The sequence below is a fragment of the Colletotrichum graminicola genome, assembly GCF_000149035.1.
Source record: "Colletotrichum graminicola M1.001 genomic scaffold supercont1.18, whole genome shotgun sequence".
NCBI lineage: Eukaryota > Fungi > Ascomycota > Sordariomycetes > Glomerellales > Glomerellaceae > Colletotrichum > Colletotrichum graminicola.
In genome coordinates this window covers 215,786-239,805 of record NW_007361022.1, presented here as the reverse complement: position 1 = coordinate 239,805, position 24,020 = coordinate 215,786, and the positions used below count along the sequence as shown (strand labels likewise).

At 47.7% G+C, this 24,020-nt stretch overlaps 4 protein-coding genes across 4 annotated transcripts; 3 read left to right on the top strand and 1 right to left on the bottom strand.

Annotated features, from left to right (window-relative positions):
• Positions 1-2,768: 2,768 nt before the first annotated feature.
• Positions 2,769-4,912, top strand: GLRG_05355 (uncharacterized protein; the record flags this gene model as incomplete). The annotated part of the gene is made up of 2 exons (XM_008096040.1): positions 2,769-3,083; positions 3,149-4,912. 2 exons carry the CDS (start codon positions 2,769-2,771, stop codon positions 4,910-4,912), a joined length of 2,079 nt encoding a protein of 692 aa, XP_008094231.1.
• A 3,435-nt stretch (positions 4,913-8,347) lies between these two features.
• GLRG_05354 (fungal specific transcription factor domain-containing protein) lies at positions 8,348-10,915 on the top strand (the record flags this gene model as incomplete). Its single annotated transcript, XM_008096039.1, has 4 exons — positions 8,348-8,472; positions 8,548-9,517; positions 9,594-9,845; positions 9,914-10,915. 4 exons carry the CDS (start codon positions 8,348-8,350, stop codon positions 10,913-10,915), a joined length of 2,349 nt encoding a protein of 782 aa, XP_008094230.1.
• Positions 10,916-11,003: 88 nt separating this feature from the next.
• Positions 11,004-12,927, bottom strand: GLRG_05353 (amino acid permease; the record flags this gene model as incomplete). The annotated part of the gene is made up of 5 exons (XM_008096038.1): positions 11,004-11,817; positions 11,881-12,049; positions 12,120-12,395; positions 12,528-12,604; positions 12,680-12,927. 5 exons carry the CDS (start codon positions 12,925-12,927, stop codon positions 11,004-11,006), a joined length of 1,584 nt encoding a protein of 527 aa, XP_008094229.1.
• A 677-nt stretch (positions 12,928-13,604) lies between these two features.
• GLRG_05352 (copper amine oxidase) lies at positions 13,605-15,956 on the top strand (the record flags this gene model as incomplete). Its single annotated transcript, XM_008096037.1, has 5 exons — positions 13,605-13,942; positions 14,013-14,589; positions 14,664-14,789; positions 14,851-15,695; positions 15,797-15,956. The coding sequence occupies 5 exons, from the start codon at positions 13,605-13,607 to the stop codon at positions 15,954-15,956; spliced, it is 2,046 nt and encodes a 681-aa protein (XP_008094228.1).
• Between the last annotated feature and the right edge of the window lie 8,064 nt (positions 15,957-24,020).

The window sequence follows — 24,020 nt, the reverse complement described above, 5'->3', positions numbered from 1 at the left end:
CTCGCACGCGCTAGTAGACGTGTCTAGTGTCCACACACACAGCCGCCCACCCACGCCTATGCATACGTATTGTACCCAAGTACGGAGTACAATTACCTACACACAAGCATGCATACACCCCTCTCATGGGTGCTGAGCACCTCTGACCATTTCCATCGCCAGCACACAGGCACACCACACTTTGGGAGCGAACCACTAGACAGACAAGACATGCCATAAGCCCAAAATGCATCTTCTTCCTCTTCTTCTTCTTCCACCCAGCGCTCGGCTCGGTTCCACGCAGAAGGCGGGGGTGGGCTTTGGGCTTCCAGGGCCAGCCGGGCGAGATACCTAGAGACACTGGCAATGACGCGTGCGGCGACAAGGCAGTGCAGCGCAGTGGACGGCTCGGAGCCCGACGAGGAAGATGCCAGATGGGAGGAGGGTTCTTTAAGCTTTCCCATCAACTGCACTGGGCTTGTTGGACGGACCTGTTACGATACTGGACATGGGCTTCGCTGGATGGGGTGAGTGAGTGAGTGAGTGAGCAAGCAAGCGAGCGGGCCGGGTGAGCGAGCTCTGCTCCTGCCACCACCACCACCACCACCACCACCGGCGGCGGCAACGAGACGGCACACAACGGTGGAGGTACGTACCGCTGGGTTTTCCGGAAGAGAACTGCAGCGCGACTGGCCAGAGTCCATAACATTGCAAGTCGCCATTAGTGTACCACCCACGGACGGGCGGCGGGCGCGGACATGCACCCACTTTAACCTTCTTTCCTGGCTTCCATTCGTTCTTTCCCTGCATTTATTTTATTTTATTTTTCTTGCACGCCCGTGTCTTCGTCTCTTGTCGCTCACCAATGGGGCAATTTGTTTCCTTCTCCTTCCCTCCCCCCGTTATTGAGCGGTTAAGTATCCGTACTTACCAAACGTACCTACCTACCTACCTAGGGGAGGTGCGGTCCGTCCTCATCCGGCCTGGTGTGACCCTGTTCGTAGCAGTCCTGCTCCTTCCTGCTCTCCCCTCCTGCTCCTGCTCCTGCTCCGGTCCAGCTCCTGCCCCCAGCTCTTCTTTGCTCCAGCTTCGGCTCTTGTGTGTGACATTGAAAGATACGTACCGCTTGGGATTAGGTACATGTACAGGTATTCTTGGCTCGTGCCTATCGTCGCTTATCCCACACCCCTCCCCCCCCCATTCCTGTCTTTCTCCCTCTCACTCCTCTCACCGCACTTTTCCCGCCGAGCAGAATAACATTCGAACCCAGGCGCAAGGCGTCATGTCTGCAATGGCAGTCAGAAGAATCCCGGTGGAAGTAGAAAAAAAGAAGAAGAAGAAAGAAGACGAGTATAATGAAATTCGGAACATGGCAAGACTGACTGACGGAGAAGAAAGACGTGAGAGACTTGGGTGCTTAGACTATGTAAGCAAGCACCTTGGGCATTGGGTCCATCCGTACCATACATAACATACCATACGGTACCGAGTAGCAGATACTCGGTATATCAGTCGGAATGTTATGTTTAGTCCTGAAATGACGGACCAATCATGATGCAGCTCCACGCTGGCCAGCTCATCACCATCACCACCACCACCAGGTTCTCATCCTCGTCCATCTCTCTCTCTCTCTCCCTCGTTCTCGTTCTCCCAATCATACCCTCCTCCCCATTCACCTATCCATCCTATCATCGTCTCTCTTTCTGCCTCTTCCCTCCCACCCCTCTTCTTCCTCTACTTCTTCCTCTTCCAGCCATTCACCGCCCACCGTCCACACCTCATTCTCCATTCATTCATCCCATACACTCACACACCCCCCCTCTACGTACCCCCCCTCTTCAACTTCGAAAACGCACGCACGCACACCACACACACAGATCACACATACCACACACCTCTCATCATCATCATCATCATCATCATCATCGCAAAGTACACACCCCCCTTTCCCTTCCATTCGCCCATCCATCCATCCATCAAACTACCATGTACCACCAGTCCACCACCACCAGTCCACCACCACCACCACCACCGCGTCCACCATCTTCACCCAACACTCTCCATCCCTCTCCTCCCCCATCCCTGCTCGTCTAGCGTGCTCTGTCTTGCCTGTCCCACCGACATTACCAGCTTGCTGTGGAGACGCCGCAAAGCCTCACTTCCATGACTGGACATTCATTGCGCTGCTGATCCTTTCGACTTCTTTAAACCACCGGCTTCGCGCCATCCGCCTTCTCATATCCTCCCACGATCGTCTTCCTATTCGAAGCCACAATCTCCCTGTTCCATCGACTTGCCTCGCCTCGCCTCGCCTTCCAAGTCAAACGTGGAAACCTACTGCTCGCACACATCTTTGGAGTCTCCCAACAGAGAACCAAACACCCCCCCTCCTCTTGGAGAAAAAAAGAGCCTCGGCGGAAGAGACAAAACAAATTTCACCACTGCCGAGCCCATTGTTTCGTCAGACACGACAAGCCAACAAAACTCTTGTCTCGTCTTGCTTGCTTGCTTGTCCACCCCTCGGACAACTATCCCCGTCGAGTTTCCACCATCCTCACTCGGGGGCCCTTGGATGTGTCCAAGAGACAAGAGAACGAGGCTGCACCACCAATCCCGCGCCTGTCACCTCACACTTTGCCCACCCGCCACTGCCGGACACGCACTCCCGTAGTGACTCGGAACGGCCCCGGAATATCACAACCCTGCATCGAGTTGACGCCCATCAAGTTCATTCAACACACCTCGGCACGAACCAAACCCCGCCTGTTCGACGTCTGCTTTAAATCAACATGAGCCATCCTTACCAGAATGTTGAAGAGATACAGCGCCAGATGCACCAGAAGCAACAAGAACTGGCAAACCTCCACAACCTTCTCGTCCAGCAAAATGCACCTGCACCACTCCCTGCCCAGAGCAATCCCATGAGCCTGCTCCCGGTCCAAGGTGACTTCCATGTTGATGCTGCTGCCGCCGCCTTCATTCTACAGCAACAGCAGCAACTGCAGCAACATCAACAGTCAAACGGCGTCTCGCTGGGCCGCCGGGCCACAATACCCAGGAGCAAGTCCAACATGGGCTACTCTGCCGCACCCACGAGGATGATGGTACTGCTCCACCCCCCGTCTTCTACGCCGTGAATCAAGTTCCGTCCGTGCTAACCATCTCCCAGGAGCGCGGCAGTGACGACTCACCGCATCCCGTTAAGCGCGCCAGAGTCATGTCACAGCAGCACCCCCGTGCGGCGCCCATGACGGGCATGGCAAGGAGCGCCTCCCACAGGTCGGAGAAGTCAATCCCCTTTGTCGCAAAGGGTCCTCTGCAGCCCCTCCAGACGTCAAATAACCCAAACACCATGATGGACCGCTTCTACCAAGGCCAAGACGACCCCCACGTCTTGTTCGAGTCGTCTCTGCAGAGCACGCCGTCGAACCGCCGTCATTCCGGCCTCTCGCCAGTGGAAGAACATGCAGCCTTTTTGGACCCCGGCGTTGGTATGAACATCGCCGACTACCTGGCTGCACATGATGAGATACCCTCTCCCGCCATGATCCCCCCTCCCCAGCAGAGCTACCTGAATCCCTACGACGGTCGCAACTCCCAGGCCAGCCTAATCACTTCCGCTTGCCCGTCCATGAGCTCCGGTACCTCTGCCGCCGAGACGATGCCCCTGACGAGGGAGAACAGCTCCCTCGACAACCGCTTCGACAACCAGTCCCTCACTGGCGCCTTCGAGATGGCAAGAATCAACTCGACCCAGTCGCAAGTCGCCGACTACATGACCCCTGACGTGTACGCCGTCCCGCCGACGGGCACTTCGCCCAACGGCAAGCCGGATAGCTTCCTCGCTTACGTCGGGGCCGGCGCCAGCCTCTCGCCGAGATACGGCCAGCAGTCGCCCATGGAAGACCAGTTCCTCTCGCAGGGCTCTTCGATGATGGAGCGTTCCGTCTCCGCCAACAGCACCGCCTCCACCAAGTCTACTACCGAGCGCCGGGCGAAGGAGGCTCGCCTGCAGCAGATTCAGAACGCCCACCGGACCAAGATCTGCCCCAAGCCTTTGGAAGCTGCCAGGCCGTCCCAGTCTGCTGCCGCCGCGAAGAAGGAGGGCAAGGTTGCCGTGTCCAAGGGCACCTACACTCGCCCCAAGCACCCCAAGGTGTTTTGCGACATGTGCAATGAACACCCCGACGGCTTCCGCGGCGATCATGAGTTGCGGAGACACATCAATGCAAAGCACGAGGGCATTGTCAAGAAGTTTGTGTGCCGAGACCCTTCCACGGTCGGCATCCAAACCGGCGTCCAGGCCATCAACCCGCTGTCAAAGTGCAAGCAGTGCGTCGCCCGCAAGCAGTACGGAGCCTACTACAACGCCGCGGCCCACCTCCGCCGCACCCACTTCAAACCCAAGACCCCTCGTGGCAAGAACAAGAGGGGTGACGACGAGGAGAAGCGCGGCGGCAAGGGCGGCGGAGACTGGCCCCCAATGAACGAGCTCAAGCAGTGGATGGAGGAGGTGTTTGTCACTGCCGACGACGAGGCCGCCGAGGCCGAGGCCCAGGAGGAGGACGAGGAGGAGGCCGCCGCCGCCGCCGCCGCCGCCGCCGCCGCACAGTTCGACCCCTCCATGTCAATGGACCTGTCCATCGGGCATATGGGCGAGAACATGACGTACGACATGGGTGGTTTCACGACTTCCTACCACATGCCCGAACTTGCGGCTATCGATACGTCTCAGGCCCCCTACCTGGCCGTCTCCAACATGCCGCTCTCATCGGCATCGGAAGCTTTCGCCTTTTCGCCTTTTACTCAGCACTCGCCAATGAACGGCCTGTCGCACGAGCCAGCCTTTTCCATCTCGTCTTCAAACACGGTAACACCAACCACCTTCCAAGACCCACTCGCTGAAGGCTTCGACGGTTACGTCGCTTACTGATTGGAACGTCTTGCATCTCCTCAATCCGATCCTCTTGGTTATGGACCGTTTTTCTTCCTCTTTCTCTTCGTGTTGCATTCCGCCCCTGATTGTGGCTCGGATCACCGTTAGGCAGCGCTTAGGCACCCATTGGGCCGACTGCACACCCTTTGCATGACGCGAAGCCTGCCCAACACCCTGTCCACCAACATGCGATCTGCAAGACCAAGCAAAATTGAAAAAAGAAAAAGAAGAAAAAAAAAACACCGACAAAGACGAGAAGAAAAACCCCGAAAAAAGGAGGCTCTCTCTTCTCTCCTACTGGGTCAATGTTATGACATCATGCTCAGTACGCAAGATGGGTTGCTGGATGGCGGCTTGGTGGGAACACGGATGTACTGCATCTACTCAGTCGGCCCATTTCCTGCCCCCCCCCGTTTGTTGTTTACCCGAATGTTTTCTCTGTTTCCTTATTGTGTTTGAGAGTAGGTGGCGATAGGTTTTATATGGGTCAGTGAAGTGCGATGACAGCACTCTACGCCTCTCCATGATGCTTCGAGAGTGTAGCCTGGGTTGGAAAGAAGCTGTACATAGGACGCAAAGTCCTCAGTTACCAAAAGGGCGCTGTGGGTCACGGGATGGGCATGTCACTCCTGACATGAACTGTACAGGCGTTTTCTCTCTCCGCAAGGAGGATTGTTTTTTAGAAGATTTTGACGGGGTTTTTTTTTTTTTTTTTGCAAGGTGTTGGGGATATGGTATGTCTTGTTCCCGGTCTGATTTGGGCCTGGAAGATGGGAGGGGCTTGGGCTGCCCTGCGGCACAGGCATGTATGGTATGTATATACACAGGACCACGAGGTCGGTTGGGTAAAGCGCACTGCGTTGGATAGCGAAAGGACTCGAGTAATGTCCCGAAGAGTGTATAGCACAAACAAGAATCGGGTGTTCAGCGCCCGAGAGGTCGCCAACGGTATCAGCTTCTGAATTCGGCCTAGTGAAAGTGTATATCGGGCGCGTGACTCGGTGCAGTGTAGAGGGGAAGTGTAGAGTTTCCAGGCTCCCCGACTCTCATCCAAAGCCTGCAAAGCATCACCTCCGGGCCCCGAGTGCCGAACCCGAACCCCCCTTCCCACCCTCCGGGCTCCTGCGTCATCCTCATTGCTCGGGGTAGTTGGCCAAACATGGTGACCGCAGAGCTAATGTTTGGGGGAGACTGGGTAGTGGTCAGGGACTATACTAGGGGGGTTTTCTCCGGAGCGGTGACGGCAGCGTGGAGCCACACCAAGGGGGGTAGAACTCGTCCGCATGAATGCACCCGACGGTTGGCCTTTTGACGAATGCGAGCATGAGTGTTGTGCATTACATACATACACATCGCCAGCGTCCCTCCCCATCCTCCATCTTCCCCCACCCATCCGGACCACCTCTCTCCCCCGGATCCGAAGGGGACCAAGGTCCCTCGAGAAAAGCCGGAGCCATTTAGGCCTAAGCCAAGGGGGGCCATCGGGGAAAAAGTCCGCAAATAACACGGATGGATACCCGCACCTACATTGTATAATATTTGTCGCCCGTGGCCCCCTCCCCCGATGGGGAGCGGGGGGCCGGGCGGGCGCGGCATTAAAGCCAAGAGCAAATAACGGGCGGTCAAAGACTTTGTTGGTTTTTTCTTCGGTAGCGAGATGGAGATGTCGCGTCCTCGGATCCCTCTTGTGTGTGCCATGGCGATCGAGGTGGACAGAACCGGGCCAATCGCGTGGGCGAACGTGGCCGTCTTTCCTGATTTTATTTTTATATATATATATTTTTTTAATCTTTTGTTCTCTCTCTCCAGAGTCAGATTTGATTCGAACAACCCGGCGAGTCTGGACCATCCCTTTCTTTACCGAATCCCACTTCGGAGGGGGAACTTGGGCGCTTCGGGGACCATGGTACGGCCGGTTCGGTATGCACTGGACCCCCCCCGTCCCCTTTGCTACCTTCGTCCGGCAGATGGTTTTTGTAGAGCGGAACTGGGACCGGGAGCTGGAAAACCCATGTGCTCCGTTTCTATTCATGGTTCTTTTCTTCCGCGCTTGACGAGGCCCCGCAACTGGATATCTGACCCCCCCGTTTTGTTTGTATTAAGTCATTAAGTAGTTGAGACATGTCTATTTTGCTATATCGCTTCTTGTGTACAAGTTTTTTTCTTCTTCTTTTGTCCTGTGCACTATTGGCCCTCCCCAGGCATAGTACCATTAATTACTCTCTCACACCCGGCTTGCGGCCCCCCTTGCCCACCCGCAACCAAAGACGCTGTTCGATGGCTCTTGGTGCTGACGTTTACATCCGCGTTAATGCTCGCTTTATTGAGGATTGAGAAACCCCCCCACCCACTTCCCCCTCCAACGCGCGGCAATTGCCGACGATGGTCAACGGTCGTCTGACGTTGTGTGTTTCGAGGTTTTGCAGGAGCAGAGAGGAGGCTTGTAGTGTTTGGGAGTAACCAGACACGGCCGCCGGGGTTCTAAATGTTAGCTTGTTACAAGCCCCGCTTACACGTATACGTATAGTATAAACACGCACACTGTATTCCTATGAAGCGTGTAGCAAGTCCTTTTACATCTAAACCAAGTCGGTCTAGAGATACACCTAAGAGATCAAGTGACTCTATAGAGGTATCTTTCCTGTAAGATCTAGGAGAAAACCAACCGTTTTGTGGTTTTCTGAGTCATTTCACCACGCTAACATTTAAGACCCTGGCAATGTCCCCATAGTTAAACTGACAGTGGGTCCGCCTGATAACGAGGATACAGGTTAGGGTAATACTGTAGTGTAGGGTGGGTTTAGGATTTTGGTTAAGATTCGGTTTAGGGTTAGCGTGGGATTAGTTATGGTACGGAATATGGTGTCTATCCGGCTATTAGAGTAGACTTAATGTCAGATTAACTAGGGGACATTATCAGCTTATGCGTATACTCTGGCAAGTCTTATAAGACTAGCTAGCCGTGAGGAACTGTCTAGGAAGATAGGGATGAGTGACCAGAGAGTGCAAGTTCGTACTGTTTAGTTTGACACTGCTTAACCAAAAGCAGCTTGTGCATCATCAAAACATTGCGTTCTACCGCCACTAGCGAAATGAGACGGTCAGTTACGACAGTGAAGTAGGAGTAGCCCTTTGCCATTCATCACTTTGTTGTTGGGTTTGGCGTTGCAGTGATGCTTGCTGGTCCTTATCAGCGACCAACTTATTGTACGGACATTCTGTAACGCCGGAATGAGAGATAAGGGTGATGGACGAGTTAGGAAATCCCGTACTTAGCGGAACACGCGCCTCCCGCGCTCGGAACCATTCCATTTTATCAACACCCACATCGCTCCATGATTCCGACCACTTCCGCTGGTCTATATTCTCCCGCCGCTAGAAATCGCCGAGATTCGGCCTGCATGCGCAAAAATGACCCCGCAACCCGACGCGATGGAAGCCGTGACGCCGCAATGGACGGTGGCAAGCTCCGCAACGGCCCAGAAGCGCGCCGCTCCGGGGTCTGCTTCGGGCGAGAGCCAGAGGTCCAAACGGGCAAAATATACCCCTGTAGCGTGGTATGGCGATGCATCTGCCATTGATTGATGCAGTATTTGGCTTATAGGTGCGACGGCTAACTAGACGGACCATAGCAACGAATGTAAGAGGCGGAAGCTCAAGTGCATCAAGGAAGACAGCTGGTCGGCTTGCCGGCGATGTCTCATGAGCGGGGGCGAGTGCGTCTTTGCCCCGGGCCCGCAACAGACGCCGATGAGAGAACGCGGGCTCACGCATGAGAGGGACGAGCCCATCACCCCGTACAATGGTCGCAGCGCCGCCGCAGAGAACCATCCCGCGTTGATCGCGCCCGCCAGCTCCCAGTTCAAGAAACTCAGCGACGAGGTCGCCGTCCTCCGGGAGCAGGTCGCCAAGCTGACGTCGTCCCTCAGGGAACTCACCGGCAAGATCGCCCACGTCAGTACGCGGTCGCCGGCGGCCCTCGGCGGCCCTACGCTGCCGAGCCCTCTGTACGCGAGCGAGTCGGCCCGCCGGCCCAGCGAGCCGAGGGAGCCTCAGTTCGTCGGCCCCACGAGGTCCGCCTACAGCCTCCGCATAGCCGAGTCGTCCCTCTTACGCGTGCCCGTCCAAGCGCGCGACGCCTCGCCGCCGAGCGGGTCCGCGTCTCCCGCGGCCTCGGCGGGGGCGCCGTCCGAGGTCGCAGACCGCCACGCGGTATCTTCGTCGGCCCAAAAGGACCCGGACCCGGACCCGGACCCTCTCCTGACCTTGGGATTCGACGAGGTTGTCCGGCTGCTCGATGTCTATCAAGAAGAAATCGAGTCGGTCTACCCTTTTAGCGACATTAAAGACATTCTGGCCCACCTGCCGCGTATCCTCGACTACGCCAGGGACCCGCACAGCCAGTCTGTCGAGGACCGTCCCCAAATCGAGCTCAAAGACGTTCAAATCGTCAAAGTCGCCATCGCCACGTCGATAGTGATGGATGCCCAGGGGCAGAATGCCACCAGCACGAAACTCATTGACTCGGTGGAGCCCGTTGTCTGCCGCGTTTCCGGTGATGCTTTCATAGACTTGAAAGAACTGCAAATCATGACCATGCTGGTGAGACCCGACACGAGAGTCCCTTGCACGAGTGTGGCTTGATTTCCTCTTACAGCCTGCGACTGACCACGCCTAGAGCATCTACTGGTTCCACTGCGGCGAGGAACTGCTAGCTTGGAGGTCCATTGGTATCTCGGGGCGAGAAGTCCTGGAAATGGGGCTAAATCGGCGAGCCATCCTCATGGAGAACTTCAAAGACCCCGAGGAGAGAGAGCGGGCTTTGCGGTGCTTCTGGTGCGTCTATGTTCTGGACCGTCGCTGGAGCTTCGGTACAAGCTTGTCGTTCGCAATCGTTGACAGCGACGTCGACCCCGAGTTGCCCGAGCCAGTGAGTTCACGCCGCTCTGTGCATCAGCGCCGCCGCTGTCAACGGGACAACTGACAGACCCGCTACAGGGAGACGAGTATCCATACCTTCGGTGTATGATCGCGTATGGGAGGCTCTGTTCCAAAGTCTGGGAGGCACTTCCACCGTTCGAGTCGCCGTCGCAGTTCATCCCCAGGGACACCGTGGCGTTCCTGGACTTCATGACGCTGAACTGGCTCGGCGCGATACCCGCAGACCTGCAACTTCGCCATCCGAGACTGGGCCTTGCCCCCAGGGCCCAGCCACGCAGCATGCATCGCCTGCGGACCCTCCTCTACCTCCGTGGCAACCAGATGCGGATGCTCATCCACCGGCACCACGTCCTCAGCACCGCCAGCATCAAGGCGGACATGCAGAGCGCAAAGCTCGTGACTGAAATTGCGCTGGACTCGATCCAGGTGCTCGTCCACCTGAACGACACGAGCGACATATACGCGCGGCAGCAGAACGCGTTCAACTACTTCCTCATGAGCGCACTGGTCGTGATCCTCCTGGCCGTGTGCCACGCGCCAGGCGTCTTCACGGAACCGTGCAAGGAACCCTTTTTGAAGGCCGTCCAGCTTGTCAAGGGCTTCTCCCGCCACGGCCATGCAAGCCGGAGGTTGTGGAAAACCATCCGCAGCCTCCTCCCCAGCGTCAAGTCGCTGGGCCTGCGGAGCGATCCGGACAAGGGTGACGGCCCGCCGCCGCCGGCGGCGGTGGCGGCGGCGGGGGGAAACGGCGACGACGGCCCGGCAGACGCAAGGCCGGACGAGGCGGCCCAAGACGCCGCCAACCAAGACGAGCGGGAAGAGAGGCGGGCGGAAAGCCAGTGGGACGCCCATTACGCGAGTCATGATGCGGATGGTTCGATACCGGACATGTTCACAATGGGAAACGACTTGTTGGACCTCTTCGACGCGTTCGGACACGTGAATGCGGGCCATCCGACACCATCGGATTTTCCCGTAGGATTCTTCGGGGCCATTGAGCATGGCATACCGCATGGCGGCCCAGAGGAGATTTCACGACGGTTCCAAGGGCTCATATGAATGACAAGGCCAATCACCCTCCGAGTGTTTTGAGATATAGAGTGTGGTACTATTCAAAAGCTGTCTAAAAAAAAAAAAAGAAGCGGATTCAGACACCCACAGAAACAGAGACGCCGTCCACTAAGTTGCTACCGACAACTGGCACCTTGAACTTCTTCTTGCCAAAAGAGAGGTAGTAGGCAACACCAAAGAACAGCCATCCCGCCATTACGACGACGGAATAGTTCATGTTCTGTGGCGTGACAGGCATCGCCGAGGGGAAGGTGCTGAAGACGATGACGACGGTCATCCATATCAGACTGATGACGTTCAGGACAGGACCCAGCACCGGGCCCAACCTGAAAGGGCCGTAATCGGAACGGCTCAAGTTCTTCCTCCCATAGGCCAGCATGTAGACGATGGGCAAGATGTAGCTAGCGTACATGCCGATGATGGACATCGACAAGATGGCGTTGAAGGCCGTCGTGTTGCCGAGGTAGATGAAGCCCAGCAGCATCTGCAGGACGGTCACGAGGACGACCGACTGCACCGGGATCCGCTGGCGCTTGTTGACCCTGCTCAGGTGGCGGTCGTAGGGCGTGGCCCTGTCGCGGGCGAACGCCCACAGCGTCCGCGAGGTGGACGTGATGCCGGCCACGGTGGCCGCGACGGCGGTGAGGACGATCATGACGGACAGCACCGTCGCGGCGGCGGGGGACCTGGTCACGTCGAGGAAGATCTGCATGAACGGGAAGCCGGTCGGGGTCGTGAGGAGCGCCTCGAGGGGGCCCGTGGAGAAGAGCAGCACGGTGCCGAACACGAGGCCCATGAGGCCGTTGACGACGACGCTGCCGACCATGGCGATGGGAACGTTCCGGCTTGCGTTGGGCATCTCCTCGGCCAGATGGCACGCCGCGTCATAGCTACACAGGGTCGTCCGTGAGAAAGCATATACGAGAATATTGGGGGCCAGGGGGGCATCTTACCCGAGAAAGGGGTAGACTGCACTGATGAGCCCGACAAGCCACGAAACGCCGTCACTGTCCCACCCGCTGGAGTTGACGAATTCCGTGAACACGAACGACGCGGTGTTTTTGGGTGCCATGACGCCGAGCACGATGAGAATGACTAGGAAGCCGAGGCCGTGGAGAACACCTAGGTATGCGTACACACATGGTCAACGAGCCGGACTTCGGAGGGAGGGGGACGAGACAGGGCAGCTCACCGGAAACCAGGTTTGCCGTCGGCAGAAGCCTGTGGCCCCAGATGTTCACAGCCATGGCGTACACCAGGATGGCCCAGTAGAAAAGCATGCCTTGCCAGCGTGCCGGGATATAAGAGCCGTCGTTGATGATGATGAGGGCCTGGGTCTGGAGGCCGGCCGCGAACGCGGCGGACGAGGTCAAGATGACTTGGCCACCGACGGAGATCCAGCCGGTTGCGAATGCGGCCGCGGAGCGAGTCGATGCTGGGCATAGTGCTGCAACCCAGTGGTATTGGCCTGGACAAAGGAAAAAGGAAACCCCATTAGTTGTCAAGCTTTCTTCCCTGGCACCAAAGTCTCGAAAGAAGAAAAGCACTCGCCCCCCTGAGTTCGAAGCTGAAGGAGGCCCCCTGTGATGGGCTTACTTACCTCCGGCAGTTGGGTATATAGAAGCAATCTCCCCGAGCGACGAGGCGATGCAAACGGTGCAAAGGGTTGAAAGGATGCTGATGACGCCGCGTCAGTCTCGCCGCTTTGCAAACAACCCCATGAAGCGGCCATCGTCCGAATTGAAAACCTACAGGTTGTAAAACAGGCAAGGTGCGCCGCCGCTGACTAGAGCCGGTGCAACGACAGTTGACAGAGCTTCCCAAGTTGCCATGAGGCAGAGACACAACGCTCCAAGGGCGGGCAGGGAGAAGCGTCTCTCCAGCTCCTGCGCGTGCCCGAGCTGGGCGAGTCGGTAGTCGTCGTCGCCGCCATCGGCAACGTCTTGGTGAGAGTCGACCTTGGCAAGAGTCTCGGCGTCTTTCTTCATGTCGTTGCTCATTGTGTCAAGAAAAGTCTGGTTCTGCAGTCCCAAACTGGTTCGAACATACAGAGTCCATCCCTGTGTATCAGGCGTTTCCCCCGAGTTATGTACGCCATGACTACTACATACGACGTAACTGCATGCTCGACCTTATCATTTGGATTATCACAAGTTTCCAAGCATTGCAGTGGCAAGCCCTCCTCCCCCCCCCCCCCCCCCCCCGGAACGGAGACAACGTTCTATCACGACAGTTATTACTGTTGGCATCCCGGTGCCTTATCTTGGGCGGTTAGATCCAATCAGGAACGGCATCATAATCAGCGACCAATCGAATGAGCGGATATGACAAGCCTACAGACGTGGGTTTCTTAACTTGACTTTCGTAGACTCTTTTCCCACGCTGGGGGGGGTAAGAGATAAGAACGATGGGTCGCGAGTGATCCTTGTCTTTGAAGGGGTCCCATGGTTCCGAGCTGTTCCGCCGGCAGTACTCGGAACTGGAACCGTTTCCGATCTCGCGTCGGCTCAAGTTCGCAGAATGGCTGTCCAAGCGTCCAATATAGAAGCCGATGAGTTGAACGCTCGAGTCATGGACACTCACGCTTCCAAGCTTTCATAAACACAAGCATTGCTCATTATCGAGATTCACACCCACGACGTTGCCTGTCACCTCATCAGCGTCCGTCTTATTCACAATGGCATCAATTCCGCACCCCTTGTCCGCACTATCTCTCGAAGAGACCAACCAAGCCCGAGACATTATCCTCGCAGCCCACGATGGATCCGTCCTTGACTTTAGACAAATTTATGTTTGGGAACCACCAAAGGCCGAGGTCTTGGAATTCCTGGACCTCGAGCACTCTGGAAAACTCACGGCTTCATCACCGAGACCAGCGAGATGCGCACAGGTCTTTTACGACGTCATTGGCGGTGCCAGCAAAGCACAGTACACCGAGTCCATCGTGGACCTCGGCCAGGGTAAGATCGTAGACCAGAAGGTCATTGGTTCCGAGCACCAGGCAAGCTTGGCAGTGTATGCCCGCCCTCCCCCGACGTACCCGCGTCTTGCGATTCGTGTGTGTTGACGTGCATGGGCGGCCCAGATTCGAGTTTGAGACCCTTGCTCAGGTTGTCGAGAGCTCCGCCCTCTTCAAGGAGAAGATGGCGGAGCTCAAGCTGCCAGAGGGCTTCGAGGTGGTCATCGAACCCTGGCCCTACGGCGGCCCCGATCCAGCGGACGGGGACAAGCGCTTCTTCCAGGCCCTCATCTTCGCGCGGGACACGAGGAGCGGCAACCCGGACTCCAACTTCTACGCCTACCCCCTGCCCCTGATCCCCATCATGGACGCGCACACCAAGGAGGTTGTGCGCATCGAAGAGCTCGCCACTGGCGGCAAGGGCGAAGCTTACAAGGGTAAGACGCACGCGGCTACTGTCGTCGACCACTGCAAGGCAAGCGAGTACGTGCCAGAGCTGTTGCCGAACGGTACGCGCAAGGATCTCAAGCCCTTGACCGTGGCCCAGCCCGAAGGACCCAGTTTCTCCGTCACGGACGGCAACCTCATCCAGTGGCAGAAGTGGCGCATGCGTGTCACCTTCAACCCTCGCGAGGGCGCTGTTGTGCATGACATTCGATACGATGGCCGTCCGGTACTGTACCGTTTGAGCATGAGTGACATGGTGAGCCTTTATCTTCTCCTCCGCTGTGGAGTCCTTGAGGGAGGGACCGAGTTCTGACCTTCTTTTTGTCCTAGACTGTGCCATATGCAGACCCTCGCCCGCCATTCCACCGTAAGCAGGCATTCGACTTTGGTGACGGTGCTCTCGGCAACTGTGTCAACAACCTGACTCTCGGCTGCGACTGCCTCGGTGTCATCAAGGTGATATCCCACAACGAGGTTATCTCACCTGGTTTTCGATGCTAACAATAGGGAATTACAGTATTTCGACGGAATTCTCACGGATGCCAAGGGTGTTGCCACTGAGAGCAAGAACGTCATCTGCCTCCACGAGCAGGACAACGGCATCAACTGGAAGCACACCAACTGGCGTACCGGCCGCGCCGTCGTCACTCGTCGCCGCGAGCTCGTTATCCAGTTCATCATCACGCTCGCCAACTACGAGTACATCTTCAACTACAAGTTCGACCAGGCGGCCGGCATCGTCGTCGAGGCCCGCGCCACCGGCATCGTGTCGGTCGTCAACATCGACCCCGGCAAGACGGCGCCCTGGGGCAACGTGGTCAGCCCCGGCGCCCTGGCGCAGAACCACCAGCACGTCTTCTGCGTGCGCATCGACCCCGCCATCGACGGCAACGAGAACACGGTCGTGCAGGAGGAGAGCCTGCCCCTGAGGATGGACCGGCGGACGAACCCCAACGGCAACCTGTACGAGGTCAGGCAGACGCCCATCACCACGTCGGGCGGCTTCGACGCGGCGCCGATGAGCAACCGCGTCTTCAAGATCCAGAACCTGAAGAAGACGAACCCAGTCAGCGGGAAGCCCGTCGGGTACAAGATCACCCCGCCCCCGACGCAGCTGCTGCTCGCAGACCCCAACGGCATCCAGTCCAAGCGCGCGCTGTTCGCGCGCCACCACCTCTGGGTGACCAAGTACAAGGACCACGAGCTCTACGCCGGCGGCCGGTACACTCTGCAGAGCAGGCTCGAGGTCGGGGGCGTCCGGGACGCCGCTGACAGGAACGACGACGTCCTGGACCAGGACGTCGTGGTCTGGAGCGTCTTTGGGCTGACGCATAACCCCCGTGTTGAGGACTGGCCCGTAATGTCAGTTTCAACCCCCCCCCCCCCCCCCTACACACACACACACACATCCTTCTCTGACTGTATATCATCGAGTCTCCCCGCTAACGAAAAACTCTCCTTAGGCCCGTCGAGATGTTGCAGCTGCACATTTCGCCTTCTGATTTCTTCACCGGCAACCCGGCCCTCGATGTTCCCTCGAACAAGGACATTGGTTCTCAGCTGACATCGGGCAACCAGAGCTGCTGTGCTGAGCAAGAGCTCCCCACTCGGAGCAACTTATAGAAGAACCGATTGGAGTATTATCTGTCATTTTCTTTCATAGCAGCGTGGGCATGTGGAATGTATATAGCGATTGCAATGTATTTATAGCGATGAATTAAGACAAGTGATGGGATCTAGATAAGATACCCCTGTTATCAGCTTAAATCGGCACACAGTAGCTCAGGTGATTTCACACCAAGCTAATAACAGCTTATGTATGGTTGCGGAGGGGGGAGGCAGGCTTCATGCATCTGCTCAGGGTTGTCTCATTTCGAAGAATTGGGACTCCCGGACTCGACGGGCCCTGGCTCACACCTTTGTCAGTCTGCAAACATCAACCGAGACAGCACGCTAGACATATCACAATATATCGGATCGTCAAGCCTTATTGGGAACGTGTGAAGAACCGCAGCGTCTGTTAAAAGAGCCCTATGGGACAATCCAGGGTAGAAATACCCATTTGAAGTGTGTGGTAAGGGACATCTGTCGCGAGTAAAACTGCCGAGAGCGCTGACTGGTCAGTTTTCTTTCCGAAAACCGCAAACAGGCAAACCATCCCCATCAAAACCATTGGAACGACCAATTTCTTTCCGGTGGGCTTGCCACTTGGAATGAACCCCCCCTAGCCCGATGAGCTACACTGCATGGGAAGGCAATCTGGCTGTGGTGGCGTGGTAGTGATATTTCCCGGGGACTCTGCAAACGCACACTGGATCGCCTGTGATTAGTGACACTCTCATAACTGAGGAGTTAAATAGAGGCAGCATTCACATCCGACAGAGTTTGGCCTCAATGTTTTAGGTAGCCTTTGAAATCTTATTCTTCTCGCCATTTCTTTTCTTGCAATTTGCGTTGAGAATCATTGTTTCAAGGCCCAAGCAAACTTCAATTAGGCGACAGACTGAGCAATCAACAGGTTCCTAAGGGAGGCTCGTGACGAGCCGATCATGCGGGCGGCGTCGCTTTTAACGCTTCTTCCATCTCTCTTGTCCATATGCCTCGCGCAAGAAGCTGCAGGGTACCCTCCATGTGCAGTAAGAAGCATATTTTCGACTTTGCTTATGAGGCTTCTGTTAACAACCATAGTTGCGTTGCATTCTGCAGGCCCTCCCACAGACGACATGCGCTGCAACAAACCAGACATGCCTTTGCCATGACTCGACATTGTCCAGACTGGTAGAACCTTGCATCAGTGCGGGCTGCACGATCAAGGAAGCTTTAGGTTCATGTCCTCCATAATTTGACAGGCCGAGAACAAACATGCGCCTAACAGCCTACCAGTGACGGCAAACATCACATCGAAAAGCTGCGGCTTTCCCGAGGGCGATGATTCTGCAAGAGCCACGCTTGCTAGCCTCAACCTGCTCACCATACTACCCACAGTATCTATAATTCTACGCATGAAAGTCAAAATCCGAAGATGGTCGGCGTGGGGGGCTGACGATTCCACTATCGTGGCAGCTTATGTAAGGCATAGCATTCCTCGACGTTGACCAGAGGAAAGCTGATCCCGGATCCGAGGTCCTTATGCTTACCTTTGTTCCAATAAACATTCTCCGTAGGTGTTATCTTGCAATACGGAGCAGGAACAGGGTTCTGCGAGAATGTTGCTGACAGGTCTCTCTTTGCAGTCGAGAGGAACGGGCAGGGAAGAAACCTTTGGACTTTTTCTTTCGATCAAGTGGACAGGTTTTTCTTGGTATTGCCATCCACTATGGACCTTTTTTACTCATCGATGGAGGCGAATTCTGACCGAAACATTATAGATCTACTACATCAGCCAACCCGTCTACTATGCATCATTGGCACTGATCAAAGCATCAATCTTGCTCCTGCTTCTGCGAATATTCCCTGGTGGCGGAATTCGACTGACGCTATGGGGCACTCAAGCTGTCAACTTGATTATTTGTGTTGGTATACGGTAGGTATGCTTTGGGGGAGGTGGTCACGTGATATTCACGTAACACACCGCCTCCCTTGGCAGTATCCACCTCACTACTAGTATACCACCTAAAAGTCTAGATTTACTTTATAACTAATAAAAATATAATAAGTAATAACTATATTCTATATTATAATTTATTATATAATCTATAGGATATCCCTCTTATGTAATTTAACTAATACTAATTAGTATGTAATTAAATTATAAGATTACTACTATTAAATAGATTAGTAAGGTTTATTTTACTAGGAGTAAAGAGGATTAACTAGCCTATTAGTAAATAATCCTTTATAAATTTAACCTTTATTATTATTACCTCCTTACTCCCTTACTCTATATTAACTAAATTCTTATTAATAATAAACAAAAAGGGGAAAAATAGAAAGCTACTGCTAGTAACAGTAGGGCTATTAAACTAATAAATAATAAATATCTATCCCTCTTTATATCCTCTACTATTACTATTATTACTATCCTACCTCCTATAGCCTCTCCCTCTTTTACTTACCTTTATTTACTATATTAATCTAATAATATAAGGTAACTATATTAACTTTAATCTTAATAAGTTAGACCTTTATAAAGTTAGATTATATATAATATATATAATTACTATATAGTTAGATACTAACCTCTATAGCTACTAACTTCTTACTGCTTTCTAGTTAGATTTTATAAATTAGACTATTACTACCTTTAACGCTATAAGCACTAAGGTATTATTAACATTTTATAATTACCTTATTAATAATAAAGTCTTTATTAATTTAGTAAAAGAAAGGATTATACCTAAATTAGTAGACCTTCTTAATACTAATTTCTATATATAGACTAAAGAAGATATTACTTTTTATATGCTATAAATAGCCTATCTTTAACTTATAAAATAAAGAATCCTAAATTTATTAATAATATTACTAGTTAATATATCTTACCTAAGGAGAGATTAATAATTAATTAGGCCTTATCTACTACTTTTTTAATATTATTATAAATAATAGCTAATACTACTTTATAAAGGTAGCTAACCTTATTTACCTTAACTTATTTACTAACAGTAGATTATTACTAGCTAAAGTAGAAGTAAAAAATAGCCTAACCTTACTTTTATAATAAGATAAAATCTACTAAGCACTTACTAATCTAAACCTAGTACTTAGAGGTAATATAAGCACTTTATTTATTAATACCTTATTATATAACCTAAGAACCTCTTACCCTTATTACTATTATTATAACTAGTATAGTAAGTAATTAGGTAGTTAGCCTATTATAATAGATAAGGTAAATCCTTAGTAAGATATACTATTTAATTTATTAAATAACCCTAAGCCTACTACTAACCTCTTACTTTAGGGCACTATATAGAGATTTTAATTATAAAGCTATAATAAGTTATAACGTTAGCTACTATATAAATCTAAATTTATACTTATTTCTTTTTTCTAACTATACCCCTATTAACTAACTAATCTTATAAAGCTACTAATAGATAAAACTAAGTATAGTAGTAAGTTATATAACGTTCTTAATCTTAAGTTAAGTATCTTTTAAAATAACTATAGTAAGGTTAGGATTAAGTAATACTAACTTAGTCTTACTTTTTTTATTATATTAAAAAGTAAGGTATCCTAGTTCTATATTAATTATATTTATAGTAATAGTATTTATAATTTTAATAAGATAGTTAACTAAATTTATAACTACTTTAAGATATAGGAATAAATATAGACTTACCTATTTAAATAATAAGAAATAACACTTCCTTAAGTTATATATAATAATCCTATAATAACTAAGATCTAAGCCCTTAAGAAGCTTATCTTAAAGCTAGCCCTTATTTAATAGGCTCTCCCTTTATTATACTAAAATAATAAGGTGTTAAGAAGTTAGTTACTAAATGCCTACTCTAAGGTTCCTAAGTGTAACCTTTACTTATACGCTCTAGCTATAATATTAAAAGAAGTATATAGCTAATTATAGTTATCTATTAGTACTACTATAAGGCGCCCTTACTATAGCTAGTACCTTACTAAATCCTTACCCTTATTACCTAATAATTAATTTTAAGTAGACTATACTTACTAAGGCTAAAGCTATTATTAATAGTTTAGTAATAACTATAGTAGTAGTAATTTTTATAATAGTAATAATAATAATAGTAGCTATAATACTAAAAAAGTGTTATATTTACTATAAGCCTAGCTACTAGTTAATAAAGCATACTACTAATAAAAGACATAAAGCGTACTAGTAATTTAAAAGTAACTATTATATTAAAAATACCTTACTAACTATATATAACACCTTCCTTACTAGCTATAAAGGCACCTATTTATAAGAAGAAAAAAATAAAGATAGTAATAATAATAAGGATTTTTAGTAGTATCTCTAAGGGGCCTACTTTATTATTAGTAATAATAAAGAATAAGATAATAGTGTATTTTATACTTTAACTATATTCTTTAGTAACACTAAAGTAGATAGTAACGCGCTTACTACTAACCTTACTAACTAAGTTATTTATTACTAATTAATAAAAATTAACCTTAATAGTACTTTTACTAAGTTACCTAGTACCTTTATACTAAATTATTACTTATTAGCTACCTTTTAAGGTATTTTATTAAATATAAGCGTAGTAAGTTACTTAACTATAGGCTACTTATAAGTTATTATACTATAGTAAATTTAACTATTTATAACTATTAACACTATAGCTATAGGTAAAGTAAAGATTAGGTTTAGTAATAGTAATACTATTACTTTATAAGGCACTATTATAGTAAAGACTCCCCTTAGGTATATTACTTTTTATATAATACCTACTAATATACCTTTCTTACTTTACTTAGCTAATATAGATTAGCTATTAATTTAATTTAATAACCTTATAAATACTTTTTAATAAGGTAAACTTATAGTACTAGTTATATAAAAATAAGGCTACTTATAAATACTACTTAGCCTGCTTAAGTAAAGCCTTATAAGTTATTACCTAACTAACGTTAAGCTATACTACCTTTATTAATAGTTTAGCTATTTATTAATTTACTAGCTATATAAGATCCTTTATAAGGCTAGCTATAAGGTTAAAATAAAAGTAATTAAACACTTAATAAAGTACTATTATTATTACTAGATCTATAAAAAGGCTTCTTTTTAATTCTAATTTACCTTATATAATAACTATTTATTTAATTATAAAGTTATTATTAATATTATATACCTTAATAGTAACTTTATACTTTATATTATTAATACTACTACTACCTTTAATATAGCTTACTTTTTCTATAATATTTTAGTAAAAACTATATAGGAGGCACTATATTACTACTAGATTAACGTCTACTAAGGACCTCTAGATTAAATTATTACTAACATAAGGTAGAACTTTATCTTAACTAAATTTTTATATAAAGCCTATATAATAGGCGTTAAAGTTAAAATTATCCTTATTAAAGCGTATTATAACGTTAAGAAGGTTAAAAAATACTATACTATACTTTAATAGGTATATAAAATAATCTAAAAAGAATACCTATCTATTAACTATAAAGCAGTACTTTAAAGCGCTACTAAAGTAGTTAATAATACTACTAGCCTAAATAGCCTTATACCTACTTTATTAGTATTTAGTGCTTACCCCTATATAACTACTAACTTTACTCCTTTACTTAAGATAATTTAATATATAATAGCTATTTATAAGGTAACTAAAGATCTTTATAAATATAATATAATATAGTAAATTAATAAGGCTCTTACTACTTATAACAGCCTAAATACTTTTATAATAAAAAATCTACTTTTAGGTAGTAACGTCTATATCTAGTATAAAAAAAGAGGTTAGTCTAGCCTATATAAGTTACTTACTACTTAAGGTAAAGACTTTACTATTAATATTAATAGCCTTTATATTTTCTAATCTATATTAGTTAAGCTATACTATATAGTAGATAATAAAGAAGGAGGCTTAGCTAAGTAATGTCCCCTATCTATCTTAAATAATAATAGTAGTTATAGTAATAAGCCTACTAAAGATACTATTATTATTATAACTAGTTTAGGGCAGTAGCTATATACTAATAATCCTACTATTACGTAACCTTAATAAGCTAGGAAAATCCCTATAAGATACACTTTACTATAAGAGACTAATATACCTTATACTACCTTCCTCTTAGTAAAAAAAGAAGCCTATTAAACCCTTATAATCTAATTATATAAAAAAGGCGTTATTATAGCACCTAGCAAGCTATTTAAGTAATTAGTAGCTACTAAGATTAACAGCCTTATTATATAAAGCGTCTTTAAATTTACTATAATTAACTAACTTTAGCTATATAAGTAAATTTTTAAATTATAAATTATAAATAAGGTAAAAAGCACTAATAAGAAGCCTTATAAGAAATTATACCTTATTATTTAAGGCTATACTAATAATAATAAGGAGGCTATTCTTACTTAGTTACTTACTATCTAGTAAGCTAGCTAGTAGCTTATCCTTACACTAGCCTTTTCCTTTTTTATTAATAGTAAAGTTATATAGCTATATAATATTACGTAGACCTATATTTAATCTACTTCCTACCTTAACTATACTATTTACACTAAACTCCTAGCCTAAATCTATTATAAGTACCTTAATAATACTATTATAAAGGTTATTAAGCCTCTATATAAGATTACTAAAGTAGGTATATACTAGTAGGCTACTTATAACTATTACTATAAGGAGAATCTCTAGATAGTCTTTACTATATATAACCCTTACTTTCTCTTATTATCTAGTAAAAATTTATACTTTATACTTATTAGTATATAAATAGATAATACTATTAGCTTAATAAACCTTTTATTTTCTAACTAAGAGAATAAAGAACTAACTAAAGTAAAATTTACTATAAAGGATAAGTTATTTCTTACTATTAACTAACTGCTTACTTTTAATAGTAGGATTATTATAGTTATATTTACTATAGACACTTCTATTATACTTTCCTAGAAAAAGCAAGAAGTAAAACTATAATTAATTAATATAAAGTTACTTATAGCCTACTAAGATTTTATCTAGTAATAGGTATAAGGAGTATATATTACCTTTATTTACTAGCCTAAAGCGTATTATAATCTTTTTATTATAGCCTAATATAAGAAGCTAAATAATAAGGTAATTAAAGACCTTAACTATTAACTATAATAGTAAATAAGCTTACTTAGCTATAGTTTATAATTTATCTCCTTAGATCTTATATTAGCTAAGCTATTTATATTTATAAATAATTATTTACTAATAATTATAATATAACTTTATAGTTAGGATTTATTATCCTCCTTATAAATAAGGAAGTTAATAATAACTAAGCTAAATTTCTCCTTTATAGTAATATCTTTTATTTCTTATTTATAAAGTCTAAATAAGTTACCTAAAGCGTCTTTATATCTAAAGTGTATAAGATAGTTATAGGTATTAATATAGCTTACGCCCTCTTTATAACTATTATAATAATTATAAAGAAGCTTAATATTTTATTAATCCTAACTATTATATATATAGACTTATATTTACTTTATAAATACTTAGTTAAGCTAGGAACTATAAAGGAGAAGCGTCTTATAATTAATATTATATTACTAAGATAGTCTTATAAATAATATAAGCTTTATAAAGTCTAATAGATTACTAAATCTAATAATCTAGCTAATAGATTTATAAAGGTATCCTTAAATTACGCACTTAAGGGCCTAGTTATAAATAATAAAGCTAAGATATATATAAAAAGTTAAGTTATATAAGTATAATAAATTATAATAAGTATATAGTAAAAAATAAATTATAAGTTATATAACTAACTAAACTATAATAGTAGTAGTTAAATCTAACTAATATAAGAATATACCTCTAATAGCTATAGCTAAAAAGAAACGCCCCTAAATAAGTTAGTATAAGCCTATACTATTTATAAAAAAAAATAAAGGATATAAGAATATATAGCACGTAACTATAAGAAGTATAATACTTTTAAAGTTTTAATTTTTATTACGTTTTTAGGGCTTTTAAGGGTAATCTAGATAGCTAGGGCACTAGTAACTTTTACTATAAAAGAAAAGTTACTAGTGTTAGTATATAGTAA